This window comes from Octopus bimaculoides, chromosome 8 (assembly GCF_046866305.1).
Source record: "Octopus bimaculoides isolate indiv1 chromosome 8, ASM4686630v1, whole genome shotgun sequence".
Lineage (NCBI taxonomy): Eukaryota > Metazoa > Mollusca > Cephalopoda > Octopoda > Octopodidae > Octopus > Octopus bimaculoides.
Window position 1 is genome coordinate 231,725 of NC_142935.1, and position 17,500 is coordinate 249,224.

Consider the following 17,500-nt stretch of genomic DNA (forward strand, 5'->3'; position numbering starts at 1 on the left):
CGTCGTGAAATGTAATAATAATACAGATACACATACAGATACGAACACGCCCCCAAATGAGGAACAGGTGATGACAGCTATACAACACATGGCTGACCCTATCCATCTTCTACCAGCATGCTGTAGACTGCCACAAGGGCTCGTTAGGGAGACTTAATTTAAATATCTTATCCACACATCCCACTGATGCAATGCTGAGACAAGTCACTGAAGCTGTCTGTATACAGGAATACAAACCCTCTCTCAACCGTAAATGCGAGTGGGGTAACATCCAGATTCCACTCGGGAGTACACCTCTATAATCACCCCCCTCTCTCTTTTACATGTGGAATTCCATTCCCTACATACATGTTGAGATGCATAATACATACATATATGTAGTTATATATAACCGTATGAGCGTATATAGTTTGATATGTATGTACGTATGTGCAGATGCATATGTGTGTGCACGTGTGTGTATGTGTTGCGCGTTGTGTATATGACTATGTGCGTATGAACATGTGTAGATATGAGTATGTGTAGATACATCTATGTGTGGCATGTTTATGTGTGTTAAAAAAAAGGTTTTAATAAAATAACAATATTAAAAAAATACATATCCGTACGTAAACATACGTTCACATGTACACAAACACACACACACACGTATCTCTATCTGTCTATATGTCTGTACTTACACCCGTGCAGTTGTAAGACCATGAAATTGGTTACCCGATAGTAAGAGTTCACATAAAGTAGCGCCGAAAAGGGCTGTAATACGTTCCCAGAGTATATAGAACATAGGGGAAAATACTAATAAGGTATGTATACTAAAATCATGAAGCATGTTACGTAATAACAGGCTAATCAGATATGAGATAATAACAAGTCAAAGTAAATAATTGTGAAAAATGCTTTTGTGTGTTCCCAGAGAATATTACCCTCAGCAGCGCTAATGTTGGTATATTCGTGAATAAGTCACTAACCGAAATAAGGGGATCTCTTGTTTAGGAAAATACTATTTACTCGTTTAAGCGATACCCTACTGATTTTACCCTTTTTACACCTGTTACCTCTTTTTTCTCTTAATATTTTTCTCGTTTTGTTTTTCTTTTTTCTCTCCTACCCTTAACCCCAACAGCTGTAGGATGCAGCCCCACCCACAACAAGGTTACATTACAAGAGTGGATGGACCCTATCGACTGTGACATGGAGGTGCAGACGGTGTGTAGCCAGCTGATAGCCCGACAGACACAACTCCAGTGAGTATCTTTACTTCGTAAAGAGGGAGGGGTTGATCAGAGAAAGACAGGGCAGAGCCCGAGGCCCTTTCCATTGTCACCAAGACAGGTGGCAGTGGAAGAGAAACAGCAAGGTATCAACTGACCCTAATAGCCCTTGCCCAAATATTTGCAATGCCATCTACAACATAGGCCTTTGTTGTGTATGAACATGGTTACAGCATCAGCGGTGGCTCTCCCGGAACAGCTGTCAACACAAAACTATTATAGAACGTTTTATATTTTATTCTTTTTCTTCTTTCAGTCATTTGACTCCACCCAAGCTGGAGCACTGCCTTGGAGAATTTTTAGTTGAATCAAATTGACCTCAACACTTGTTTTTTGTTCTTGTAAACCTGGTATATATATATATATATATATATATATATATATATATATATATATATATATTTCGTTTTTGGATATATATATATATTATATGTGTGTGTGTGTATACACACATATATTTAATTCACAATATATAACCCCAAATTAAACGTATTCCAAACGAACAGGACCAACAAAGACAATTAAGGGAGAAACTAACACTTGGAAAACATGAAGACAGAAATAGAACTGCTTAAGCTTAGAGCCCTGAGCAATGAAGAGAAATTGAAGGACATAGATGAGGAAATCTACAACGAATTAAAGAAACATTGAGATGGTCAACGCTTGGAAAGTGTCTTTAAACTGTGGCAAACAACTTGTGAAGCTGAAGAAACAAACTCGCTACAAGGCTGGCAAAGACAAAGCAATTTGTTTATTAACTACGAAACACAGTTCATCGTAGAATAGGCATCGGATAAGCCCTTGCTGAAGGAAAATAAAGCAAAAACATACACAGAAATGAACCCAGGCTTATCGAACACAAACCAGAGACGGACAAGGGGAGGCAACTCCACCGACATTACATCCCCCAAATAACTTAAACAATCAGAAAATCTGGACGGAATCTTCATGGCATTCAAGTAATCCTGTGGAGCTCCTAGAAAAGCTCCTTAATGCATCGTTCTACAAAACACATAGAATATATAGGAGAAGAGAAAACAACAAGGAGTGTATATTTATTTCTCAGTCTATAGAATAATATAAATTATTTACATGCTTTTAAGTTAGAAAATAATTTGTCAAGATATTGGAATTTTGTTATTAAATAAAATTTCATCAAACTGTTTCTCTGTCATTTATGACTTTGTGTGTGTGTGTGTGTGTGTGTGTGTGTGTGTGTGTGTGTGTGTGTGTGTAGAAAGGTTTATGTTCTTTGTTTTTTTTTGGTTTTTGGCACGTAATTCATTGTTTTTTATTTTCTATATTAATTTTCTGCTTTTCTCTCTCTCTCTCTCCATTTTCCAGACATATCATTCAAGACACTGAGGAAAAACCACAAGTGGGGAAGCAAGCTTCAAACAGGCAAGGGGCAGGTCCAGCCCCTCGCAAGTTGAATAAAAATATGGCCAAACAGCTTCTTGAGATCTCGGAACAACTACGACTGATGCAGCAGGCGATAGATGAGCCATCGAAGGACTCTAAATAGTTATTGTGATAAGGAGAGGGGGTCGTGGTGGGAATGGGGTGACAGTGATGGTGGAGCAGTGGGGGGGTCGGAGGAGAGAGAATTTGCCACTCTCACTCTTTTCATTGCTCACCACAAACTTCACAATCAAACCTCTTGTGCCTATACTTGTGTGTGTGTATGTGTGTGTGTGTGTCCATATATATGTATATACATACATACATATATATATATATATATACACACACACACATACATCTACACACACATTCATACACACATATATATAAATACTTATATATATATATATATATGTATATATATATATATAAGTTTTAAGAAAGAGAATGGGTTGAGCAACACATCTTTTGGCATAATGCTACAATTGTTTCATTTTTTTACCAGAAAATCATTGCTGAAATATTACTATATATAATATATGAAATAATAGATTGAATCAGTATTAATCCAGTAATATTGACAAATGGCAAGTCTTCTCTGTCCATTCTCTTTGTTAATATTTATATTTATATAAAGCTTATTGGTACTTTATGGATTACAGATGCATGTTGAGCGATACGATCAATATTCCCTGTAAAATGTTATCTGATAGCCAATACCTGTAGACAGGCTTTATAAAGCAAACTACAAAGTCAATACCCCAATTGAATTTATATATTTTTATGTGTGTGTGTATATATATATATATATATATATATATATATATATATATATATATATATACACATGTGTGTGTGAGTGTATATATATATATAGATTGATATAGATATATATGATGATAGATATATATATATATACATACACACACACACACTTACCTGTATGTGTACATATACATTCGCATGTATATTTGAACGAAATCAGAATCCATTAGGTTTTGGTACAGTGACTATTATTGTTATTATTATTAACGTTGTTGTTGTTGTTGTTGTCACAAATATTGTTAGAACCGGTGTAATGAAAATTTTATTGTTTTCCGTGTTTCTGCCCCCAGGATTCCTTTCTCATCAGGGCAACTGCTTCCTGTGTCATTGCCCCTCCTCTTCTCCATCTCTTCCACCTTCTCTCTCCCTCTCTCTCTCCTCTCACCACAATGTTTTCAAATATGTCTTCCCCCCCACACACACACAATCAATCGTATTTATATACACACATGCACATGGCTGAGCGGTAAGACATTTGCTTCCCAACCACATAGTTCCAGGTTCAGTCCCAATACATGGCACTTTGGTCAAATGTCTTCTACTGTAGCCTTAGACCAACCAGATCTTTGTAAGCGGATTTGGTAGGCAAAAACTGAAATACGCCCATCATGTATGTATATATATATATATATATATATATGTGTATATATATATATATGTGTATATATATGTATATATATTTCGTTTTTGGATTTGGTTTGCAGGATTTCTTTATGGGATTTCGTGTGTTGAAGCATATTCCTTTGTGTCTGGGGAGAGTCATTTTCTTATTGTGCCTTAAAATAGATATTTGTGTCGAGAGGAAACTCAATGACAATCGAATTTATCAGATTATTGTAGATAAGCAACAACTCCAGAAAAACTGTCAAAATTCTATGTTCTTACAATAAATTGATTGCAAGTATTTAAGAATGTAGACAACATAATTTCATCTTTTATATGCATCAATACATGTGTAAAATAAGTTTCATACCTATGTACATTTTTCCATCGTAGCATGGTTTTGAAAAGTAAAAGGTTTAACAGTTGGATAACCTTACTGTGACTAATTCTGGGTTTTCTACTAAAGGGTTTCTTTTTGTTTATGTCTTTTAGAGTGCAGTTCTATCAAATTATTCATTTGTACACAAACACGACAAAAGTAAATAGACACCCATAACACCTCGTCTTGTGGTTATTTTAATTTGAGCTTTATCTTTTTTTATTAATTGACATTTGTATGTTTCGTGTTCTAAATGACTGTTTAATCATGCCATGTACAAAAGAAGCCTTGGAACTGTCCGAATTACAAAGAGGCCATATACTGGGTCAATTTCAAGGTTGACTTAGCCTAAAACCACAGAAAAACTTGGTGATTCCACTTTCTACAGTTAATAAAATAATTGTTCAATTCCCCAGATGAAGAAGTAGTCCATATCGCCTTGCCCAGGTCAACTAAGGCCCTCTGACAGAACCCTTTGCTTTGTTAAGAGAAGTGTGGAAGATAATCCTCATTGCAAGGCCTCTGACAGAGCAGAACAAGTTGATGTCAGTCCCAGAATAGCTGACAGGTATCTCTGCAAAATTGGCTATTAGGGCAGAGAAGCGAGAAGGAAGACACTGCTTCAACCAGCCAATATCAAATAGAGAAACGATTGGACAAGTGAGAGGGTAGAGAGGCCACTAACACTTTGGGACACTGTCATATTCTCTGATGTGTCCAGATTTGCTGTATTTTCTGACACTGGTCGAGTGTGGGTCTGGAGACTCTGTCACCAAACTTTTCATGTGAATAGATTGCAGCCAACAATGAAACTTGTGATGGTCTGGAGAGCAATCTGGAGCAATGGTCAATCGTAAATGGTGGAGCGTAAGGGATACATAAACTCAAATAATTATGTGTCCATATTGTAGAAAGAATTTCTTCCTATCTCCTCCAGTGGTGAAATGATTAAAGAACACTATTTATGGAAGATAGAGCTTTCTTGCACAGCTAAAAAGACCCAAGATTAGTTGGAAGAGAATGGCCTTAAAAAGCTTCCATGGCTAAGCCAGTTACCAGATATGAACCCTACTGAACACCTCTGAGGCATGATGGACAAGACACTTCCTAAAAATAAAAAGAAAGCATCTTTAAAGCCAGATCTTTTGATATTACTGCATGAAACTTGGCAAGAAAATCCTTAAGAAGATATTCATGTAGCCTAGTCACCTGTATTGTTAAAGCTGTTAGATCAGGTTATGAAAGTTATGGAGAGGGTCATAGCCCAACTAATTAGGGAGCGAATCAATTTAGATGAGATGCAGTTTGGGTCCGTGCCAGGTAATAGCACCAGTGATGCCATATTTCTAGTAAGACAGCTGCAGGAGAAATACCTAGCCAAGGATAAACCTCTGTACCTGGCTTTCGTTGACATGGAGAAAGCCTTTGACAGGGTCCCCCGATCCCTTATCTGGTGGTCAATGAGGAAACTTGGGACAGAAGAATGGTTAGTGAGAGCTGTGCGAGCCATGTACAGAGATGCTGCCAGTAAGGTGAGGGTTGGAAATGAGTACAGTAATGAATTCCGGGTAGAGGTAGGGGTCCACCAAGGTTCCGTCCTCAGCCCCCTCCTATTTACCATAGTCCTCCAGGCGATCACAGAGGAATTCAAGACAGGTTGCCCCTGGGAGCTCCTCTATGCTGATGACCTTGCACTAATTGCGGAGTCACTATCAGAACTAGAGGAGAAGTTTCAGGTGTGGAAGCAAAGACTAGAATCGAAGGGCTTTAGAGTCAACCTAGCTAAAACCAAAATCCTAATAAGTAGGAAGGTAGAGAAAACAAAAACCCCTTCAGGTAGATGGCCCTGCTCAGTATGTAGAAAAGGAGTAGGTAGTAACTCTATAAGATGTACCCGGTGCAAGCTATGGACACATAAGAGGTGCAGCAATATCAAAGGCAGGTTAACTAGCAAGTTAGTTTTTGTATGTGGCAGATGTTCAGGTGCAATAAACACTGTAAACAAACAGGAAACAACTTCTATCTCATTCCAGGGTGAAAAACTAGAGGTAGTCGATAGCTTCTGCTATCTGGGTGACCAAGTTAGTAGTAGGGATGGGTGCGCTGAAAGTGTAGCTGCTAGAATAAGAATTGCCTGGGCAAAGTTTAGAGAGCCCTTACCTCTGCTGGCGACAAAGGGACTCTCACTCAGAGTAAAAGGCACACTGTATGACGCATGTGTACGAACAACCATGCTACATGGCAGTGAAACATGGGCTGTGACTGCTGAGGACATGCGTAAGCTCACAAGGAATGAAGCCAGTATACTTCGTTGGATGTGTAATGTCAGTGTGCATACCCGTCAGAGTGTAAGTATTTTGAGAGAAAAGCTGAACATAAGAAGCATCAGTTGTGGTGTGCAAGAGAGACGATTGCGCTGGTATGGACATGTGGTGAGGATGGATGAGGATAGCTGCGTGAAAAGGTTCCACACCCTAACAGATGAGGGAATCCATGGAAGAGGAAGACCTGGGCTGAGGTGGTGAGGCAAGACCTTCGAACATTGGGCCTCAGCGAGGCGATGACTACTGACCGAGACCTTTGGAAATGTGCTGTGCGTGAGAAGACCCGGCAAGCCAAGTGAGATCGCTGCCAGTGCCCCTGGTTTGGCTCTTGTGCGGGTGGCACATAAGATGCACCATTTTGAGCGTGGCCGTTGCCAGTACCGCCTGACTGGCCTTCATGCGGGTTACACGTAAAATCACGCACTACACTCTCTGAGTGGTTGGCGTTAGGAAGGGCATGCAGCTGTAGAAACTTTGCCAAATTAGATTGGAGCCTGGTGTAGCCATCTGGTTTCACCAGTCCTCAGTCAAATCGTCCAACCCATGCTAGCATGGAAAGCGGATGTTAAACGATGATGATGATGATGATAATGTATGAGCCAATGAATGAGGCCTCTACATGGTAGCTAGACCTTCTAGAAATAGCAGCCAAATCTCCCTCAAATCATACCCTACTCTCTTATCTATGTATACATGTATGAGCCAATGAGGGGGGCCTCAACATGGTAGCCTGACCTGCTAGAAATAGCAGCCAAATCTCCCTCAAATCATACCCTACTCTCTTATCTATGTATACATGTATGAGCCAATGATGGAGACCTCTACATGGTAGCTAGACCTGCTAGAAATAGCAACCAAATCTCCTTCAAATCACGCCTTACTCTCTTATATATGTATATATGTATGTATTGGGATTGTACCAATCTGCCAGAAGGGAAGCTAGGCGACAGGTTTATTTAGCCAGAGGGGAAGCAGATAAGAAAAGATTTGCCAATGTTCTGCGCCGTGAGGACCAAAGACTCAAGGTATTTCGTGTTGCAAGACAGTGTAGGAGAGAAAATAGTGATGTCGTAGGAGAGAAATGTGTTCGCATGGATGATGGTACGCTTGCACTAAATGAGGCTGCAAAGAAAGAGGTCTGGAGATGCCACTACGATAGATTGCTTAATAAAGAGAATGAATGGACCCAACAGAGGGACCAGCTATCCGAGTTGATAGTACCAGGGTAGATAAAGCAATTAAGAGTATGAAGACGGGGAAAGCCCCAGGCCCATCACGAATCACTGCAGAGATGCTCAAAATATCTGGCAGTGTTGGCTACAGCCTAGTCACCCGTATTACGAACCAGGTGATACACGAAGGAGTCATACCCAATGACTGGTGTAGCAGCACCATAGTAAACTGCTACAAAGGTAAAGGTGATGCTTTAGACACTAATAATTACAGAGACATCAAGCTGTTAGATCAGGTTATGAGAGTTACGGAGAGGGTCATAGCCCAACTAATTAGGGAGCAAATCAATTTAGATGAGATGCAGTTTGGGTTCGTGCCAGGTAAAAGCACCACTGATGCCATATTTCTAGTGAGACAGCTGCAGGAATAAGTACGTACTTGCGACTGAAACAGAAAATCTGAACAAGTAAGTACAAAACAATGGAGACAAAAATAAGCTCCACAACGTAAATCTGTACCCGCCGACGCAACAGCGTCCCTAGTGGCACAAAAAAGTGCCCAAAGCCGCGACTACGTATTCCAAGACATATATGCCAGCCGATGCCCGTTTATACGAAACTGCGGCATTATGTGCTTCGCTGCTGCTGTAAGTACGTACTTGCGGCTGTAACAACAAACCTGAATACATAAGTACTAAATAATGGCGACAAAAATAAGCTCCACAAAGTAAATGTGTACCAGCCGACACAACAGTATGCCTAGTGCCGCAAAAACGTGCTTAAAGTCGCGACTACGTATTCCAAGCCATAAATACTAGCCGATGCCCGTTTATACGAAACTGCGGCAGTATGTGCGTCGCTGCTGTTATAAGTACGTACTTGCGGTTGTAAAAACAAATCTGAACACGTAAATACGAAACAGTGGCGACCAAATTAAGCTCCACAACGTAAAACTGTACCCGCCGACGCAACAACGTGCTTACACCGCAAAAACGTGCCCAAATCCGCGACTACGTATTCCAAGCCGTAAATTCCAGCCGATGCCCGTTTATACGAAACTGCGGCATTATGTGCGTCGCTGCAGGAATAAGTACGTACTTGCGACTGAAACAGAAAATCTGAACAAGTAAGTACAAAACAATGGAGACAAAAATAAGCTCCACCACGTAAATCTGTACCCGCCGACGCAACAGCGTCCCTAGTGGCACAAAAACGTGCCCAAAGCCGCGACTACGTATTCCAAGCCGTAAATTCCAGCCGATGCCCGTTTATACGAAACTGCGGCATTATGTGCTTCGCCATTGTTTCGTACTTACGTGTTCAGGTCGAACCAAGGATAAACCTCTGTACCTGGCCTTCGTTGACATGGAGAAAGCCTTTGACAGGGTCCCCCGATCCCTTATCTGGTGGTCAATGAGGAAACTTGGGATAGAAGAATGGTTAGTGAGAGCTGTGCAAGCCATGTACAGAGATGCTGCCAGTAAGGTGAGGGTTGGAAATGAGTACAGTAATGAATTCCGGGTAGAGGTAGGGGTCCACCAAGGTTCCGTCCTCAGCCCCCTCCTATTTATCATAGTCCTCCAGGCAATCACAGAGGAATTCAAGACAGGTTGCCCCTGGGAGCTCCTCTATGCTGATGACCTTGCACTAATTGCGCAGTCATTATCAGAACTAGAGGAGAAGTTTAAGGTGTGGCAGCAAGGACTAGAATCGAAGGGCCTTAGTGTGAACCTAGCAAAAACCAAAATCCTAATAAGTAGGAAGGTAGAGAAAACAAAAACCCCTTCAGGTAGATGGCCCTGCTCAGTATGTAGAAAAGGAGTAGGTAGTAACTCTATAAGATGTACCCGGTGCAAGCTATGGACACATAAGAGGTGCAGCAATATCAAAGGCAGGTTAACTAGCAAGTTAGTTTTTGTATGTGGCAGATGTTCAGGTGCAATAAACACTGTAAACAAACAGGAAACAACTTCTATCTCATTCCAGGGTGAAAAACTAGAGGTAGTCGATAGCTTCTGCTATCTGGGTGACCAAGTTAGTAGTAGGGATGGGTGCGCTGAAAGTGTAGCTGCTAGAATAAGAATTGCCTGGGCAAAGTTTAGAGAGCCCTTACCTCTGCTGGCGACAAAGGGACTCTCACTCAGAGTAAAAGGCACACTGTATGACGCATGTGTACGAACAACCATGCTACATGGCAGTGAAACATGGGCTGTGACTGCTGAGGACATGCGTAAGCTCACAAGGAATGAAGCCAGTATACTTCGTTGGATGTGTAATGTCAGTGTGCATACCCGTCAGAGTGTAAGTATTTTGAGAGAAAAGCTGAACATAAGAAGCATCAGTTGTGGTGTGCAAGAGAGACGATTGCGCTGGTATGGACATGTGGTGAGGATGGATGAGGATAGCTGCGTGAAAAGGTTCCACACCCTAACAGATGAGGGAATCCATGGAAGAGGAAGACCTGGGCTGAGGTGGTGAGGCAAGACCTTCGAACATTGGGCCTCAGCGAGGCGATGACTACTGACCGAGACCTTTGGAAATGTGCTGTGCGTGAGAAGACCCGGCAAGCCAAGTGAGATCGCTGCCAGTGCCCCTGGTTTGGCTCTTGTGCGGGTGGCACATAAGATGCACCATTTTGAGCGTGGCCGTTGCCAGTACCGCCTGACTGGCCTTCATGCGGGTTACACGTAAAATCACGCACTACACTCTCTGAGTGGTTGGCGTTAGGAAGGGCATGCAGCTGTAGAAACTTTGCCAAATTAGATTGGAGCCTGGTGTAGCCATCTGGTTTCACCAGTCCTCAGTCAAATCGTCCAACCCATGCTAGCATGGAAAGCGGATGTTAAACGATGATGATGATGATGATAATGTATGAGCCAATGAATGAGGCCTCTACATGGTAGCTAGACCTTCTAGAAATAGCAGCCAAATCTCCCTCAAATCATACCCTACTCTCTTATCTATGTATACATGTATGAGCCAATGAGGGGGGCCTCAACATGGTAGCCTGACCTGCTAGAAATAGCAGCCAAATCTCCCTCAAATCATACCCTACTCTCTTATCTATGTATACATGTATGAGCCAATGATGGAGACCTCTACATGGTAGCTAGACCTGCTAGAAATAGCAACCAAATCTCCTTCAAATCACGCCTTACTCTCTTATATATGTATATATGTATGTATTGGGATTGTACCAATCTGCCAGAAGGGAAGCTAGGCGACAGGTTTATTTAGCCAGAGGGGAAGCAGATAAGAAAAGATTTGCCAATGTTCTGCGCCGTGAGGACCAAAGACTCAAGGTATTTCGTGTTGCAAGACAGTGTAGGAGAGAAAATAGTGATGTCGTAGGAGAGAAATGTGTTCGCATGGATGATGGTACGCTTGCACTAAATGAGGCTGCAAAGAAAGAGGTCTGGAGATGCCACTACGATAGATTGCTTAATAAAGAGAATGAATGGACCCAACAGAGGGACCAGCTATCCGAGTTGATAGTACCAGGGTAGATAAAGCAATTAAGAGTATGAAGACGGGGAAAGCCCCAGGCCCATCACGAATCACTGCAGAGATGCTCAAAATATCTGGCAGTGTTGGCTACAGCCTAGTCACCCGTATTACGAACCAGGTGATACACGAAGGAGTCATACCCAATGACTGGTGTAGCAGCACCATAGTAAACTGCTACAAAGGTAAAGGTGATGCTTTAGACACTAATAATTACAGAGACATCAAGCTGTTAGATCAGGTTATGAGAGTTACGGAGAGGGTCATAGCCCAACTAATTAGGGAGCAAATCAATTTAGATGAGATGCAGTTTGGGTTCGTGCCAGGTAAAAGCACCACTGATGCCATATTTCTAGTGAGACAGCTGCAGGAATAAGTACGTACTTGCGACTGAAACAGAAAATCTGAACAAGTAAGTACAAAACAATGGAGACAAAAATAAGCTCCACAACGTAAATCTGTACCCGCCGACGCAACAGCGTCCCTAGTGGCACAAAAAAGTGCCCAAAGCCGCGACTACGTATTCCAAGACATATATGCCAGCCGATGCCCGTTTATACGAAACTGCGGCATTATGTGCTTCGCTGCTGCTGTAAGTACGTACTTGCGGCTGTAACAACAAACCTGAATACATAAGTACTAAATAATGGCGACAAAAATAAGCTCCACAAAGTAAATGTGTACCAGCCGACACAACAGTATGCCTAGTGCCGCAAAAACGTGCTTAAAGTCGCGACTACGTATTCCAAGCCATAAATACTAGCCGATGCCCGTTTATACGAAACTGCGGCAGTATGTGCGTCGCTGCTGTTATAAGTACGTACTTGCGGTTGTAAAAACAAATCTGAACACGTAAATACGAAACAGTGGCGACCAAATTAAGCTCCACAACGTAAAACTGTACCCGCCGACGCAACAACGTGCTTACACCGCAAAAACGTGCCCAAATCCGCGACTACGTATTCCAAGCCGTAAATTCCAGCCGATGCCCGTTTATACGAAACTGCGGCATTATGTGCGTCGCTGCAGGAATAAGTACGTACTTGCGACTGAAACAGAAAATCTGAACAAGTAAGTACAAAACAATGGAGACAAAAATAAGCTCCACCACGTAAATCTGTACCCGCCGACGCAACAGCGTCCCTAGTGGCACAAAAACGTGCCCAAAGCCGCGACTACGTATTCCAAGCCGTAAATTCCAGCCGATGCCCGTTTATACGAAACTGCGGCATTATGTGCTTCGCCATTGTTTCGTACTTACGTGTTCAGGTCGAACCAAGGATAAACCTCTGTACCTGGCCTTCGTTGACATGGAGAAAGCCTTTGACAGGGTCCCCCGATCCCTTATCTGGTGGTCAATGAGGAAACTTGGGATAGAAGAATGGTTAGTGAGAGCTGTGCAAGCCATGTACAGAGATGCTGCCAGTAAGGTGAGGGTTGGAAATGAGTACAGTAATGAATTCCGGGTAGAGGTAGGGGTCCACCAAGGTTCCGTCCTCAGCCCCCTCCTATTTATCATAGTCCTCCAGGCAATCACAGAGGAATTCAAGACAGGTTGCCCCTGGGAGCTCCTCTATGCTGATGACCTTGCACTAATTGCGCAGTCATTATCAGAACTAGAGGAGAAGTTTAAGGTGTGGCAGCAAGGACTAGAATCGAAGGGCCTTAGAGTGAACCTAGCAAAAACCAAAATCCTAATAAGTAGGAAGGTAGATAAAACACAAACCCCTTCAGGTAGATGGCCCTGCTCAGTATGCAGTAAAGGAGTAGGCAGTAACTCTATAAGATGTACCCGGTGCAAGCTATGGACACATAAGAGGTGCAGCAATATCAAAGGCAGATTAACTACAAAGTTAGTCTTTGTATGTGGCAGATGTTCAGGTGCAATAAACACTGTGAACAAACAGGAAACAACTTCTATCTTATTCCAGGGAGAAAAACTAGAGGTAGTTGATAGCTTCCACTATCTGGGTGACCAAATTAGTAGTGGGGGTGGGTGCGCTGAAAGTGTAACTGCTAGAATAAGAATAGCCTGGGCCAAGTTTAGAGAGCTCTTACCTCTGCTGGCGACAAAGGGACTCTCACTCAGGGTAAAAGGCAGACTGTATGACGCATGTGTACGAACAGCCATGGCTGTGACCGCTGAGGATATGCGTAAGCTCGCAAGGAATGAAGCCAGTATGCTCCGCTGGATATGTAATGTAAATGTGCATACCCATCAGAGTGTAAGTATCTTGAGAGAAAAGCTGAACATAAGAAGCGTCAGTAGTGGTGTGCAAGAGAGACGATTGCGCTGGTTTGGACATGTGGTGAGAATGAATGAGGATAGCTGCGTGAAAAAGTGCCACTCCCTAACAGTTGAGGGAACCCGTGGAAGAGGTAGGCCCAGGAAGACCTGGTCTGAGTTCGTGAGGCAAGACTTTCGAACATTGGGCCTCACCGAGGCGATGACTACTGACCGAGACCTTTGGAAATGTGCTGTGCGTGAGAAGACCCGGCAAGCCAAGTGAGATCGTTGCCAGTGCCCCTGGACTGGCTCTTGTGCGGGTGGCACATAAGATGTACCATCCTGAGCGTGACCGTTGCCAGTACCGCCTGACTGGCCTTGTAGGGTTTTCGTGCGAGATCGTTGCCAGTGCCCCTGGACTGGCTCTTGTGCGGGTGGCACAGAAAAGACACCATTTCAAGTGTGGCCGTTTTCGTGCGGGTGACACGTAAAAGCACCCACTACACACTCTGAGTGGTTGGCGTTAGGAAGGGCATCCAGCTGTAGAAACTCTGCCAAATTAGATTGGAGCCTGGTGTAGCCATCCGTTTGCACCAGTCCTCAGTCAAATCGTCCAACCCATGCTAGCATGGAAAGCGGACGTTAAACGATGATGATGATATATATGGTGAAGGCACATGGCTTACTGGTTAGGGTGTTGAGCTTACAATCATACGGTCAACAATTCGATCCTTAATGGTGCGTTGTATTTCATGCTGGCATCGGTTGGACGGTTTGACTGAGGACTGGTGAACCAGATGGCTACACCAGGCTCCAATCTGATCTGGCATGGTTTCTACAGCTGGATGCCTTTCCTAATGCCAACCACTCCGAGAGTGTAGTTGGTGCTTTTATGTACCACCGGCACAGGTACCAGTCAGATGGCACTGGCATTGGCCCCACGCAAATGGTGCTTTGTAAGTGCCACTGGCATGAGTGCCAGTCAGGCGGCACTGGTATCGACCCCTCTCTAATGGTGCTTATTACATTTCACTGGCACAGGTGCTAATCAGGCATTACTAGCATTAGCCATGTTCAAACGGTGCTTTTTCTTTGTTACATGTACTCCCATATTTGTCTGAGAGTTGGGTCTTTTGGGTGCTTGGATAAGATGCGGATGTCCAGTTGACTCAAGTTGCCTCCATGCTGGTCTTTGGCAGCATGGTCATAAAAACCACCTTGAAGAACCACATAGTAAAGTTCAACAAAAAACTATACATGCAAGTTCAAGGTGCGGCCATCGGAGTTGGTGTAACTGGAGATGTGGCCGGCCTCTTCATGACCTGGTGGGACAGAAAACTTAAACATATGTTAGCAGAACGGTCCACAACTCTTCTACTTTACAGCAGATATGTAGATGACATTAATATCATAGTTAGGACCAACTCTAGTGACGGTCGTGTAGAAACAGAAAGGAACGTAATGGAGAGCATCCAGCAAATAGCTAACTCCATCCACCAAAGTATCAAGGTAACTGTAAATTACCCAACTAAACACCCCAACAATAGGCTCCCTGTACTTCATATTGAACTTTGGTTAGAGACTGTGAACAATAGAGTGCAGCTCGTCCACTCATATTATATGAAACCCATAGCTTCAAAACATGTTGTTCACAAGAACTAAGTTTTGTCACACAGCATGAAAATTAACATACTGATAGCAGACTTAGTTAGGATAATGAACAACATCTCCCCACTATGTGAACCCTATGAAACGAAAAAACATATAGAGTTCTCTGGATATGATCAGAAAGATAGGGTTCGAGTATACAGGGGAGCTAGAAAGAGGTTAGATGAGATTATAAGTAATGATACCAGTGGTACCTGCCCTAGATATAGAAACAAAGAATGGAATAGAATACAAAGAATTTGTGACAAAGCCAACAGGGCGAACACGTGGTATAAAACCGACAGATTATCAAGGAGTGATGTTTGTAGAGGCCACAGCCCATGGAGAACTAGCGCGTAGGTTTAGAAAAGCTCTTGAGGAGTCCAAACACAACATTAAGATTGTTGAAAAGCCAGGGAACTCCATCAGGTCACAACTATGTAGGACGTACCCCTTTGAGAATACCATATGTACCAATGATAACTGCATGGTATGTAGGATTAGCCCTGGCATTAACTGCAGAAATAGAAATGTAGTTTACAGCATAAAATGCATGGAAGGTGCTTGTAAAGACCTGAATATGACATACATATGGGAAACATCTAGGAGCATTGCAGAACAACTAAACAAACATATGAGACAATACGACGACAAGAAACAGTCGTCCATTCTCTACCAACATGCCAAAGACCAGCATGGAAGCAACTTGGGTCAACTGGACATCCGCATCTTATCCAAGCACCCAAAAGACCCAACTCTCAGACAAATACGGGAGTACGTCCTTATAAATGAAACTTCCCCAATACTAAATCGGAAATATACATAGATATCATACCCCCATACCCCCATTTTACACAGGTAAAGTAGAACAGTTGATGGGCTTTTATGCAGATAGATGTATGTCAGTGTGTGTGTGTGTGGGGGGGGGGGGCGGTATAAAGGTTTATACATGGAGAGAAGACCCTTGACAGGACTTCTTACATGCTAAAAAGGGCAGTTAAACCCAAACCACGATAAAAGGAGTTCTTAAGGCATGCTGCTAATTGGCACTAGAGTGAAAAAAAGTTAGTTAACCCATATCCGATCACAAAGCCTTAACCAGCTTAGGGTTATATAGAGTGCAGTTGCCAAAGTTAGCAATGCAGTGGGACTGAACATGAAACCATGCTTCTTACCACACAGCCATTGTTGTGATTTCAGTAACTTATACATCACAGAAACAAGGCAACTGGTCTTATGGGGCCGAGGGCTAAAGAAACCTATTTAAAAACGTTTGGGGTATGTGAGTGGCCAGGGAGTGGCTCAGCAATTGTCCCTGTTTTGCAAATATGGAACAAGGGTGCAGGTTACTGGAAGTTGCAGGTGAATGTAGGGGGTGGGGGGCTTAGCAATTGAAGATGGGGGTGGATGTTTGTGGAAATGGGATCAGTTGAGGCATAGAAAGTGTTTTGTTGGTGCAACCAGTGCAAAGATTTTTAGGGGTCTGTTTGCAACTGAAGAATTTGGCAGGGGATTGGCATGTGTGGAGAGACTGACAAAATGGAGGCTAGGAATTTTATGGGTTTTCAGCAAATTAATTTGTGTATAAGGAAGTGGAATAGTGTCGGGTGTTGGTGGGGGGGGGGACGGGAGGAGGGGGGAAGGATAATGTAGCAGAAAGGTAATTAAAAGTAGTGAGGCTAAGAGCAGAAATATACATATAGGCAATGTATATATATATATATGTAGATATATATATGTGTGTGTGTGTGTATACATATACACACGTCAATATATATATATACACATGCATAGATACACTCATACACATCAGCGTGTGTGTGTGTGTGTATGTGTATGTGTGTGTGTGTACAAACACAGACATTGGGTGGAAGGCACTTATTGTGATAATTTTGATCACAATAACCAGCTAGTAACATCATTTGTGCATGGAAAGTGGACATTAAATTATGATGATGATACGTATATATACATACATACGCATATATACATACATATGTATATACACATAAAACCCTTTGAGGCAGTCCTCCAGCATGGCCACAGTCAAATGACTAACAAGTAAAAGAATATATACATACATACATACACACATATGTGTTTTGTATATATGTATGTATGTGTGTATATACATACACACACAC

The 17,500-nt window shown here is 42.5% G+C and overlaps 2 protein-coding genes and 1 long non-coding RNA gene across 7 annotated transcripts in view; 2 read left to right on the forward strand and 1 right to left on the reverse strand.

The window, feature by feature from the left end:
- Nucleotides 1-4,661, forward strand: part of LOC149134283 (uncharacterized) — a 62,006-nt gene extending 57,345 nt beyond the window's left edge. For both annotated transcript variants that reach the window (XR_016242788.1, XM_089355973.1), the window contains exons 2-3: nucleotides 1,124-1,244; nucleotides 2,616-4,661. Coding sequence is in view for 1 of the 2 variants with exons in the window: in XM_089355973.1 (XP_089212099.1) it covers nucleotides 1,124-1,244; nucleotides 2,616-2,796 (302 nt within the window). In the remaining variant the exon portion in view is untranslated. The remainder of the gene's footprint in view (nucleotides 1-1,123; nucleotides 1,245-2,615) is intronic.
- Nucleotides 1-17,500, reverse strand: part of LOC149134280 (uncharacterized) — an 880,637-nt gene that overhangs the window by 216,793 nt on the left and 646,344 nt on the right. The gene's annotated exons all lie outside the window — the stretch shown is intronic.
- LOC149134281 (uncharacterized) overlaps nucleotides 1-17,500 on the forward strand; it is a 438,594-nt gene that overhangs the window by 210,841 nt on the left and 210,253 nt on the right. The gene's annotated exons all lie outside the window — the stretch shown is intronic.